This window comes from Hippoglossus stenolepis, chromosome 1, assembly GCF_022539355.2.
Source record: "Hippoglossus stenolepis isolate QCI-W04-F060 chromosome 1, HSTE1.2, whole genome shotgun sequence".
Taxonomy (NCBI): Eukaryota; Metazoa; Chordata; class Actinopteri; order Pleuronectiformes; family Pleuronectidae; genus Hippoglossus; species Hippoglossus stenolepis.
In genome coordinates, this window is record NC_061483.1 from 31,344,134 (window position 1) to 31,356,368 (window position 12,235).

Here is a 12,235-nt window from a genome sequence, read left to right on the forward strand (position 1 = left end):
ATGATGATCTCCATATGAAACTTGTCAGTTCTATGAGACCCTTCAGTTTTCATATCTGTTTAGAGATATTGTCAATGCATTTAATTTATTTTGAATTTTTATGCAAAACATGATACGATTTATGTTTCATGAAAGCTAAAGTATAGAGAAACCTTCCTTACTCTCATGCACTAAAAGTACATAAGCTATCCTCAACCTTTTTCCTTTTCTTTATTGAGCATAATACTCCATGTGCTTTTGTGTTTTATCTGAATTACTATTTAAATACATTGACATGTCTTATTTGAGATGTCAAAATATTTTATTTAAATTATATTGAAAGAGAAATTTTCAAGTTTTCTGATGTACTTCCCTAAAAACTAAACGAACACTGTTTTTGTTGTGTTAACAATGGAATATTAATTCATCCTAATTTGCTTACTTTATTTTGCAATTTTACCCTAAGGTGTGCATAAACTACAGGCCATGAACTTCTTTTTAAGAAACGTGAAATTATTATCGGTATCGGCCATGTGAAGCTTGTAATTATCGGTTATCGGTATCGGCCGGAAAAATCCATATCGTACATCCCTAAAATTAAGTATACTTTAAACTGTTAATATTAAACTCCCACTTCCAATTTTTCCGTAGCAATAATAAAGCCCTGGCATCGTTTAGGCCTTCAAACCATTTAAAGTAAAATTATTGATTTGGCCATTTAGATCTGGATACTGTTTTACTCATTTCAAAAGGAGTAAAAAGCCATTTCTTAAAGTTGCACAGAGTCCATTGATTCACTGTCCACTAGTGGTCAGATCAAAATCCGAGACAAGTCTGAACAGGGAGGCTCAAAGTGTCCAGTGTGTGGCAGCTGTAACACAGCTGTTCACAGTACACTGACATATCTCTGCTAAAGAAAAGAAAACATTTTCCCTGGAGGATTAAAGGGATAGTTCACAGAAAAATGACAATTTTACATTTGAAATATTGATCCCCAGTTACTTCAATTGTATTAGATTTACATTACTTTACAGGTAATACGGAGCATATTTACCCTCTTAGTTTAGCATGGTAAAATGTACTAAACACTGAAAACAGTTTAGCAGCTATTTGGTAAAGCCCCGTTAGATGAGAAGTCCGATGGAGGAAAGCTGGCTGTTTCATTTCAGTCTTTGTGCTAAGCTTGACTAAGTCTTCCTTGATTTCACATCAGTATTTAACACCCACACACATGGAGACTGATATTCCGCTTGACATTCACCCTCAGACAGACAGTGTGTTTAAAAGTCACCTCCTCAGCCATCTGCAGCAGGGCCTGGTTGTTACTCTCCCATTTGGTCTTCCACTGTGTTGTTTCCTTCTCCAGCTTCTTGATCTTCTTTGTCATCTGGAGGTTAAAACACGGTTACTCATGACGGATGAAGGCAAACAACAGGAAGTCAGACTGTCATTGACAGGTTATCGATTCTTACCTTTTCCATCTCTTGTCTAAAAGTGGTGAAGACCTCATTGCTTTTAGCCAGAGTACTCTGAAACTCCTCGAACTTGTCCATGTACAAGGAGAGCTAAGAGGGACAAGACGAGAGCTGTGAGAACTGATGTGTACAGAGGTAAACACAAGTAGTAGTGGGCATCTTCACGACTGCATTTTGTTGGTTTTTAAACGTAGCCTGGATCAATGTTATTAGAGTAGACAAAGTGCAAATCTACATTTTGCCTGTAAAGCACATGGACCAATCACAGCCCCTGGACACCAAGCATTTATGTTCCCAGAGGAAAACAGTGTCGTTGCATGGAATGTGTTTCTAATCCGCCGCGTAACTGGGTGTGGGGGTGTGTGTACTTACCTGTTGTTTGAGTTGTGTTTCCTGCTCCTTCATTAGCTCACACTTGCGTCTGGACTCAGTGGCATCTTTCAGCAGCTGAAGCATAACAGCACAGTCAGTTCTAATGCTCTCACAGGCTGCACACACACTTTGACAATGTTCTTGCACAATTTAATGCTTTATTTTTTTTTAGACCTTTTAAGACCTCAATAAATTATATTTAAGACTGATAGAAGAGAATTTCTTTAAACTTATAAATAAGCTTCATACGATATCAGAATAATAAAATCAGTCAGGGTAGCTTTTGTTGGAGCTGTTTACTGTTTGATTTTAATAGTGAAACATTTGTTTTTCAGTTTTATTTAATATAACTGCCTTTAGAATAAGAAGAAAAGAGTCATATTGTTTTTGTTATTTATAGTTAGTTTATGCTTTTCTTATAAAAGGTACTGAGCACAAGGTGATATTATATATATATGGTAAGGTGGGCATAGGCAGCCAGGCACCAGGAAGGAGTCATGGTTTTTTACCAGGGCAAGAGAGACAGCGGACGCCATTGCCTTGTTTGTTTGCAAAAATAAACCACACAAAACGTGACGCCTTGGACAAATAAATAAATAAATAAATAATATATATATATATATATATATATATATATATACACATATATATATATATATATATATATATATATACATATATACATATACACATACATACACTACTGTTCAAAAGTTTGGGGTCACTTAGAAATGTCCTTATTTTTCAAAGAAAAGCACTGTTTTTTTCAATGAAGATAACATTAAATTAATCAGAAATACACTCTATACATTGTTAATGTGGTAAATGACTATTCTAGGTGGAAACGTCTGGTTTTTAATGAAATATCTACATAGGTGTATAGAGGCCCATTTCCAGCAACTATCACTCCAGTGTTCTAATGGTACATTGTGTTTGCTAATCGCCTTAGAAGACTTGGATTATAAAACCCTTGAAAACCCTTGTGCAATGATGTTAGCACAGCTGAAAACTGTTTTGCTGGTGAGAGAAGCCTAAAACTGGCCTTCCTTTGAGCTAGTTGAGTATCTGGAGCATCACATTTGTGGGTTCGATTATATTCTCAAAATGGCCAGAAAAGAGAACTTTCATGTGAAACTCGCCAGTCTATTCTTGTTCTTAGAAATGAAGGCTATTCCATGCGAGAAATTGCGAAGAATCTGAAAATTTCCTACAACAGTGTCTACTACCCCTTCAGAGAACAGCACAAACAGGCTCTAACCAGAGTAGAAAGAGAAGTGGGAGGCCCCGGTGCACAACTCAGCAAGAAGACAAGTATATTAGAGTCTCTAGTTTGAGAAATAGACGCCTCACAGGTCCTCAACTGGCAGCTTCTTTAAATGGTACCCGTAAAACGCCAGTGTCAACGCCTACAGTGAAGAGGCGACTCCGGGATGCTGGCCTTCTAGGCAGAGTGGCAAAGAAAAGCCATATCTGAGACTGGCCAATAAAAAGAAAAGATTGATATGGGCAAAAGAACACAGACATTGGACAGAGGAAGATTGGAAAAAGTGTTATGGACAGACGAATCAAAGTTTGAGGTGTTTGGATCACACAGAAGAACATTTGTGAGACGCAGAACAGGTGAAAAGATGCTGGAAGAGTGCCTGACGCCATCTGTCAAGCATGGTGGAGGTAATGTGATGGTCTGGGGCTGCTTTGGTGCTGGTAAAGTGGGACATTTGTACAAGGTAAAAGGATTTTAAATAAGGAAGGCTATCACTCCATTTTGCAACACCATGCCATACTCCTGTGGACAGTGCTTGATTGGAGCCAATTTCCTCCTACAACAGGACAATGACCCAAAGCACACCTCCAAATTATGCAAGAACTATTTAGGGAAGAAGCAGGCAGCTGGTATGCTGTCTGTAATGGAGTGGCCAGCGCAGTCACCAGATCTCAACCCCATTGAGCTGTTGTGGGAGCAGCTTGACCGTATGGTACGCAAGAAGTGCCCATCAAGCCAATCCAACTGTGGGAGGGGCTTCAGGAAGCGTGGGGTGAAATTTCTACAGATTACCTCAACAAATTAACAGCTAGAATGCCAAAGGTCTGCAATGCTGTAATTGCTGCAAATGGAGCATTCTTTGACGAAAGCAAAGTTTGAAGAACAAAATTAATATTTCAAATAAAAATCATTATTTCTAACCTTGTCAATGTCTTGACTATATTTTCTATTCATTTTGCAACTCATTTGATAAATAAACGTGTGAGTTTTCATGGAAAACACGAAATTGTCTGGGTGACCCCAAACTTTTGAACGGTAGTTCTCACACACACACACACACACACACACACACACACACACACACACACACACACACACACACACACACACACACACACACACACACACACACACGCACACAACACACACACACACACACACACACACACACACACACACACACACATCGTTTACAATTATCATTGTTGTTATTGATACTATTATTGGTCTGTTTGTATATTAGAAATAAACACCCATCAGTGTTTTGTGATTAGAAACATAAAACTGGCAGAGTCTCAGGACTAAAGTTTTAAAGACATTTTTATGTTAGGACTGTGCGTGACAATTTTCCTATTCACCTTAAAAGCACCGCCTGTAAATGTAAGACTTTGCTGCAAATTTATGGTCAATTTAAGACCTTAATTTCGTTGATTTTAATTTAAGACTTTTAAGGAGTACCACAATGAATTTATTGTGCTTATAACAGCTGATATTTGATGATATGATGAACACAGTACTCACAAAGTCCCTCTCTCTCTGCTGCTTCTCTTCCACTTCTTTCATCATCTCTGTGATTGTCTGAAGCTTGGCGTCCATCAACTGCTGCTGCAGCTCCTTGTGCTTGAACACCTTGTCTATATGCTGCAAGGAGGACACAATCACATCTCCATTAGACTGTACAACTTGCAATATAAGAATCATTATCCTGAATGTTTTTAAACTGCTGGACGTTTTAATGAACAGTGACTGTTCAACTGGTAGAAAATATTTTCTATCAGTTGATTTAAACCTACACCTGACCACTGTAACCTACCTGTTTAGTTAGGGGTTTTCTATCACAGCAGTGATACACTACCCATATGTCAGTTATCGATACCACAATGAGACAATTGTTGATACCTCACATGATGAAGTATGACTGCCCAGGTTTGTACTTGATGCCATAGCCACAACGAGCCAGAACAGACTACAGTTGTGCAACAGTGTAAGGAAAAGCTCTTTTGTGACATCTTACCTCCTCTCTGAGCTCATACTGCTCGATGAGCTTTTTCAGCTTCTCTGCCAGCTCCATGTTCTCCTGCCTCAGCTTGGTGTTGTGGGAGCTGTGCTGCTCCATCTGCACCTCAATGTCGCTCAAGGTCATCTGGAAGTGTAGCATGGCCTCCTTCCGCTGCTCCTCGTACTCCCTGGACCGCTGAGCATTCTCATCCTATCAGGTGACAGGTGTGGACGTTGAGGGGATATTAAGGAGACGAGAGGAGAAAAGAGAAGAGTGAGACACAGATAATTAAAATAGTATCCTTTTGATTGAAACAAACACCACATTTCTTAAGTGTTTTATCCATTATATTGACAGTAAACTACTATTTGAATGCACGCTGAATAAAGATATGTTCACCTTCCTGATGCCTTAGCAATAATGTGTCTGCTGTTTGTCGAGACAAGATAAAAAGATAAGAGTGACACAGATGTGTGGCTGCAGTGGGTTGAGTTGTACCTTCAGAGTTTTGTTGTGTCTCTGCAGCTCCCTGCACAAGCTCTCCAGCTTGCTGCGGGCCAGGATGGCCTTGCTGTGCTCCCCTTGCAGGTGGATCTTCTCCTTCACAATCTGAGACTGCTTCTTCTGCAGGGCTTTCAGTCGCTTCTGCATGCAGCGGCTCTCCTCCAGCTGAACACACAGAGAAAATGAAAGATTCACATCATGGTGAAATATGGTCATGTTTTTTTTTGTTACTTTCTTGAATTTATAACAACCACGCAACATTGATTTGGGAAATAACAGTTTTTAGATTGTGCATGTTGCATTTGCACCTGAAAAAGGGTTAGCAATTAAAGCATGATATTCTTCCAATGTCGCAAAACAAATCTTAATGAAACTGACTTGATGAAAAAGTAGACATCCGGACAAAGTTTGCTTTGTGTTTTCACAAGACGAAGTACAAACCTAGTGTTTACCTGGACAACATTAAAGATTCCACAGCTTGTTCCATTTGTTTCTTCACTTAGATTTTAAGTTGACATCTTTGTCAGGCCAGTTGTTAAATCATACCTTACTGCCTTTTTCTATATTCTCATAATCAAAAAATAACAGTTGACTGCAGCCTGAGCCTTCAGCTACACAAATACTTTGTAGTTTTAAAGCGCATCACTTTTTTTAACATCTGGCATCCACACTACTCTTGAGTTTTCCAGCCCCTACCACAGACTTTTGAATGTTGCTGGCCCCATTTAAAATCTACAGAGTTGTGTTTAAGCTTATCAGTCACAACTTATGCTTCCCTGATTGATCACCCTCATAGTTCAAACAGAACTGCATCGGCCTTGACTACCAGTGGCAGATGTTAAGCGTTGGAAATACTAATATCAATAACACTTTGTCATTGGTCCAAGAAAAGAAAATCCCAGCACTTTTCAGAATGGCTGTTCTTCGTTTGTAGTATTTTGAGCAATTAAGCAACCAAATGCAGAGAACATGATCAGCTTCGTGTTTACACTGGAACGCACATGACATTTGCACGTGAGAAGTCATGTGATGTGTTTTCAGGTGTGCAAGTATGTACTGCAAGGAGGGTTTTAAGGGCCAAAACTAAATACATAAATAGTTATATAAATACATAATTATTTAATTAAATGTATGACTAAATGTGTATTTTTTATACATTTATAAATGTATTGATTAATGTTTTTATAGTTTTATTTATATATTTATACTTTTATTTATTCATACTTTTATTTATCCATAGCGTAACTTGCTGGAAGGAACAAAATAAAATTGTCAACCTCAATTGCAGACACTCAGAAGAAGATATTCTGTGCCAATCAGAGCCTTTAACCCGCCCCCAAACTTTTAATGACTGAAGTTGACAGTTATATTTTGTTCTGTCCGGCAAGTTAGGCTATGGATAAAGTATAAATAAATAAATAAAAGTATAAATTAATAAATAAAAGTATAAATAAATAAAAGTATAAATATATAAATAAAAGTATAAAAAATTCATAAATAAATTTATAAATAAATAAATAAGCAAATAAATAGATTTAGTCATTTAATTATACACTTATTTATTTATATAATTATTTAGGTATATATATTTAGTTTTGGCCCTTAAAACCCTCCATACTACTGACTACTTCAGATACAGAACTGAACAGAAAGTAATTTGTTTTAAAATCAGATGCTCACCAGGTCGGCATATTTCTTGCACAAAGCAGCCAGTTTCTCTTCAGGAGTGGCCAGAGAATTCAGAGCCTGCATCAACAGAGCGACCTCCTTCCCTGGAATATAAACCATAACAGAAAACATTCAGGAGAATTCTTTCAAGTAGATTTCCAATGAGAAGACAACCACCTAAGAACCTACAACCTGAGACTAAAGTGGCGACAGGTAAACCAACATGCCTGTCTGACTTGGATGTTATTGCGAAACCAAAAACAGTATGATGTCAAAGCTCACACAATGGTGTAAGAATGACTGCTAGTTTTTTTTTTGAATAATTATATTGAAATGCTCCCCCTTCGAAAAAAACCTTGCAAAGCCAATATGGAGCAAAATTATTATAATCATTGTTTAAATTGATGAGTTAACTTTTAGAATTTCCTGTCAATACAAGCTCTGTTAAAAGCAATGTGATGTCAGTGGAAACAGCATTAAAAAAAAGGACTGGGACAGATAAGTAATTTGGACAACCTTCATAAAAAGATCCAGAGCATTATCCTGAACAAAAGGCAGATTCTGGTCACCTATTTATTACTCAGATAGAAAAAAGACTGAGGATATCAGACAACTACTGTATTAGCAATGTTGTATTGATTAAGATGCGAGTTGTCTGAATAAAGAAAATATTTTTTTCCTTGAATGTACACAAAATATTTTTTAATGACGTTTTAATTATTTTCTAGGAAAACTAAAGCTGATGTACACAGTAAGTACATAGAATGTGTTTTTCAGAAAGAATCAGAAAGCCCTAGAGACAGTTATATCCAGTATAACTGGACCCATCTCTCCTGGGCAACTCTTTTCACATACAGTGTACGTTACACTGTGGGCTTCGTCTGTTTGGGTAATGACGCGTACATAATACATTTACAATAAATTTAACAGGGATATAACTCTGGTGTTAACAAAGACATAAGAAAAAATGTGACATCACACATACAATATGTAATGAGGAGAGTGTTTGTACCAAAGGCCTTGTCTTCTCCACTCTTGGGGTCTCCTCCAGGATCAAGCTCTGCCTCCCCCAGATCACTGGGACTATCCTCTCTGCCTGGAGTTTCCCCTCTCTCCTCCTCAGCACAGCACAAGGCCAAATCAAACCCTGCAACCTCTTCCTGTTAACACACACACACACACACACACACAGCAGGTATGAGTTCTTACCCACCCTCAGTTTTCCCAACAGGTCTGAGGCTTCAAACAGGTGGATTTTCAAGCATGGCCGACTGGCTCCATCTGTCTGTGAGGTGACGCCATCATGCTACTAAAACAGAGCACTAAGATGTTTATGTTCCTGATATCTTTATCCACACATGACATTTGTATTAGGGCTGATGATAAATAAAAGATTGTCAGATCATTGACAAGTTTTTTGTCAATGATTCATTTTCGGAAGAAGATTAAAAAAACGACAACAGAGATCTCACACACACACACACACACACACACACACACACACACACACACACACACACACACACACACACACACACACACACACACACACACACACACACACACACACACACACACACACACGGTGGACTTAGTGGAGCTGGGCATGACTCCCTGGGTGTCTGCCCCGGATCCCGGGCCTTCTCCCGGCTGTGGAGCTGTCTGTGATCTATATGTCCGTAGCCAGGGACTGTTTGTTTATTTATCAACCGATAATTACAAGCTTCACATGGCCGATACCGATAATTATTTCACATTTCTTAAAAAGTTATTAGCCTGTAGTTTATGCACACCTGAGGGTAAAATTGCAAAATATAGTAAGCAAATATGGATGAATTAATATTCCATTGTTAACACAACAAAAACAGTTCTGAGTGTTCATTTAGTTTTTTTGTGAAGTACATCAGAAAACTTCAAACAACTTTAGGTGGAGGAGGAAAATTTCTATTTTACCTGCATCACGTTAACACTCCTCTCATCTCACTGTGTGGCTGTGAGAGAGTGGGGGCGGAGTCCTGGGACCTGTGTGTGTGTGTGTGTGTGTGTGTGTGTGTGTGTGTGTGTGTGTGTGTGTGTGTGTGTGTGTGTGTGTGTTAACTCCAACTCACTCCAAGCACATACACGTCAGTCACGTTCATCATTTGTAAACTGATTCGTTCGGTTCACAAAGAATATGAACAAACTGTCAATAACGTCTCTGAACTCTCATCAACTCGCTGGGGCTCTTCACTTTCTTTCGCTCTCTCCACGCTCTCTTTCCTCCTCTCCTGATACAAAAATATACATCCAGGCAATAGAGTTTTCTGGATGGGCGGGGGAGTGAGCTGTCTGCTCTGAGAGGGGCATGAGAAGAGAGCGAGAGAAGCAAAACTCCAAAGAGAATTTAATGCTGAAGGCTTAAAACATTCACGTGACAATTTGTACTCGATGGTCGCGATAAAGTCATTTTGTACATCTCACATGGAACAAGCCGCGATATATTGAGTATATTCGATGTATCGCTCACCCCTAGTCTCAAGTCTTGTATTCTTTGATCGGACAGTTCCTGATTTCAAACCTAATTTTGCCAGCTTTAGGTCTGCTGTAGGTGTTAATGCAACAGGCATCTAGTTGTCAGCAGGCAGGCAGAACTCAGCAAACACCTGTCATAAGAGCTCATACATTCACTGTGTCCAACAGAAAGAAGTTGCACTCCTTAATGGCATAATACTGACTGCTGATATAAAATTATTTATCCGCCTGGTCCCCCAGTATACTGTAAAGTCCACAGACACTCAGGAGAAGCCGATGCTGTTGTGAACGCAGCTGAGCAGAGAATCTCCCACTACGTTCCTCCAGAGGTCCTGTCTGAAAACGGCTTCAGTGAGGCAGACATGGACAATTATGTTTGTCGTGCTGGTCCTGATGTTGTGGTTTAGCCAAAAGGATTTTGTGAAAAGGTGTCACTTTGTTTTTGGCACAAAAACATTTTTGTAATCCTGCTACTCTTGCTATTTGCAAGACATTAAAAAACAGGAAGACTGACAGTAACACAGTAGTAGCAGGACAAATAACAAAACATAACAATACATGTTGAGTGTTTACCTGACAAGAGCTGTCCAGGTCCGTAGGAGAATCACTGCCTCCCACTATTCTCCTGGTCGCCACATCAATGTCACACACTGCTGTTGTCTCCATTTGTCCTGATCACAACCTACACATTCACAGAAAAACAGAAGTGGTAGAAAATCGCCATGAGATTACATCCTGACCATCCACTTGCATCCAGTAATGAGCAGTGTTTGCTGAATACTGTCTAGATAAGAAGAAGACCAAGTCAACAGCAGACAGCAAGAGTCCACCACGTGTGTGTGGAGAGCGGCAGGAGCACCTGAACATGCCGCCAGAGTGAAACATGTCAGCGCAGCACAGAGCAAGTCTGCTCATGGGTCCATTCACACACACTTCAACTATGTGAGGGACTCTCTGAATATAGTAACACAATGCGCGGTAACAAGTCAAAATAAAGACGATCCCCACTACCTCACCCTGTCATTTGTCTGGGGCCTACAAACACTGTACTTCCCTCTCTACAATAACAGGCTAGCTTTAGCCTCACACCAGCATTCATGTACAATGACAACAGGTTGAAGACCGCTAAGCTACACGCCGTTCAGTCAGTAGAATGCCACACATGACAGGTAACTAACAACAGTTAGTGACAATCGAACTAATCTTGTAGGCTGATCAAAGTGACGCTAACCTAAAAGGAACACTGTTTATATCGATGCTGAATGAAAACCGCCTACTAAACGATAGCATGACTGTTGGGCCAAAGTTTCAGTCAAGAGTACTAGCATGTTATTGTAATGGATTCTGAACAGATACGATTAGTCGTGTTACACTTGAGCAAACCTCGTTAGTCCCCTGCATAGCGTACTGCCCCACAGGATACAGAGGAACACGCAGGATAGGAGTTCGCTGCATTACTACGTGTTGTTCACTCGTTTCACTCATTCGGTCTCCTTCAGGGAAAGGGAAGCAGCTTTCTCATGACATGTGTCCCACTGGGCACAAACACACAACGTGCCATGTTACTTAACGTCGAGCGTTTCTAAGCCCTGGTACTACAACCGCTGGCTGCGTTTATACAACTTCACAAAGTGGGGAAATTCACTTAAACTCAAGTATGATACTTGAGCCGAATTCAAGAGTGTCTTCTCATACAGTTAAAAGTGTATTTACTCAAGTGATAACAGCAAAGTGGCTTTGCAGATGAACAAGGTAACCGTAACCGTTCGAAGATGTAAATGGAGTCTGGTATGACGTTCCTTCGACTCAGGTCGTGTTAGCTCTAGAGCTAAACGCACAGCACGCACTTCACTATTTGTCCCGTTAAACAAACGAACGTAACCATTTACAGTGTCGGTGGATCTATTCAGACACATCGTGGATAGCAAAGCGCGCGGCTGCTAAACCCACAGTTATTAGCCGTAGAAGTGGTTTGCTATTGTTAGCAGGGCTAATCCTGTGCTAACTGCTAAGCTAGCTGATGGCTAGCCCCATTGGCCAACACTAGAAGTAAACTTTGGCAAATGAGAAATGTGCGAGAGTAAACAAAAGGCTAAACAGTCAGTTAGTGAGGAGGTCAAATCAGCACGATACAATACCAGTGAATGAAATGTGCTGATGAAGCAGGCAGAGCGTTTCCCTGTGTTTTCACTGTGGATAGAACCAGGACACAGTTAACAAGCTGGCATCAAAGTGACACATATAGTGTCTAACGTCCGGTGGAACCTTTTCAAAATTAAATATATATGTGTGCATGTGAAGGGTGTCCAGAAGTTAACATTTGTATTCTATTGTTTGTAAAAGGCTAGCACAGAAACGTTTGCTGTCATCTTCTGGAACACTGTCATTGAAATTATTATGTATCCGTTTCCTGCTGCGAAGACTACAAAAGAGATATGATTTCCCACTGTTTGTAACATAAAT

General features: G+C 39.6%; 1 protein-coding gene across 1 annotated transcript in view; it reads right to left on the minus strand.

Moving 5' to 3' along the window:
* The window catches only part of txlng (taxilin gamma), a 16,792-nt gene extending 4,773 nt beyond the window's left edge, over positions 1 to 12,019 (minus strand). Inside the window, exons 1-10 of the mRNA XM_035152098.2 lie at positions 11,911 to 12,019; positions 10,346 to 10,454; positions 8,274 to 8,421; positions 7,274 to 7,365; positions 5,588 to 5,758; positions 5,105 to 5,299; positions 4,612 to 4,731; positions 1,827 to 1,901; positions 1,452 to 1,544; positions 1,271 to 1,366 (exon numbers count right to left, since the gene is read on the minus strand). Of these exons, the coding sequence (XP_035007989.2) occupies positions 1,271 to 1,366; positions 1,452 to 1,544; positions 1,827 to 1,901; positions 4,612 to 4,731; positions 5,105 to 5,299; positions 5,588 to 5,758; positions 7,274 to 7,365; positions 8,274 to 8,421; positions 10,346 to 10,438 (1,083 nt within the window). The 5' untranslated portion in view covers positions 10,439 to 10,454; positions 11,911 to 12,019. The remainder of the gene's footprint in view (positions 1 to 1,270; positions 1,367 to 1,451; positions 1,545 to 1,826; positions 1,902 to 4,611; positions 4,732 to 5,104; positions 5,300 to 5,587; positions 5,759 to 7,273; positions 7,366 to 8,273; positions 8,422 to 10,345; positions 10,455 to 11,910) is intronic.
* Positions 12,020 to 12,235: the final 216 nt, after the last annotated feature.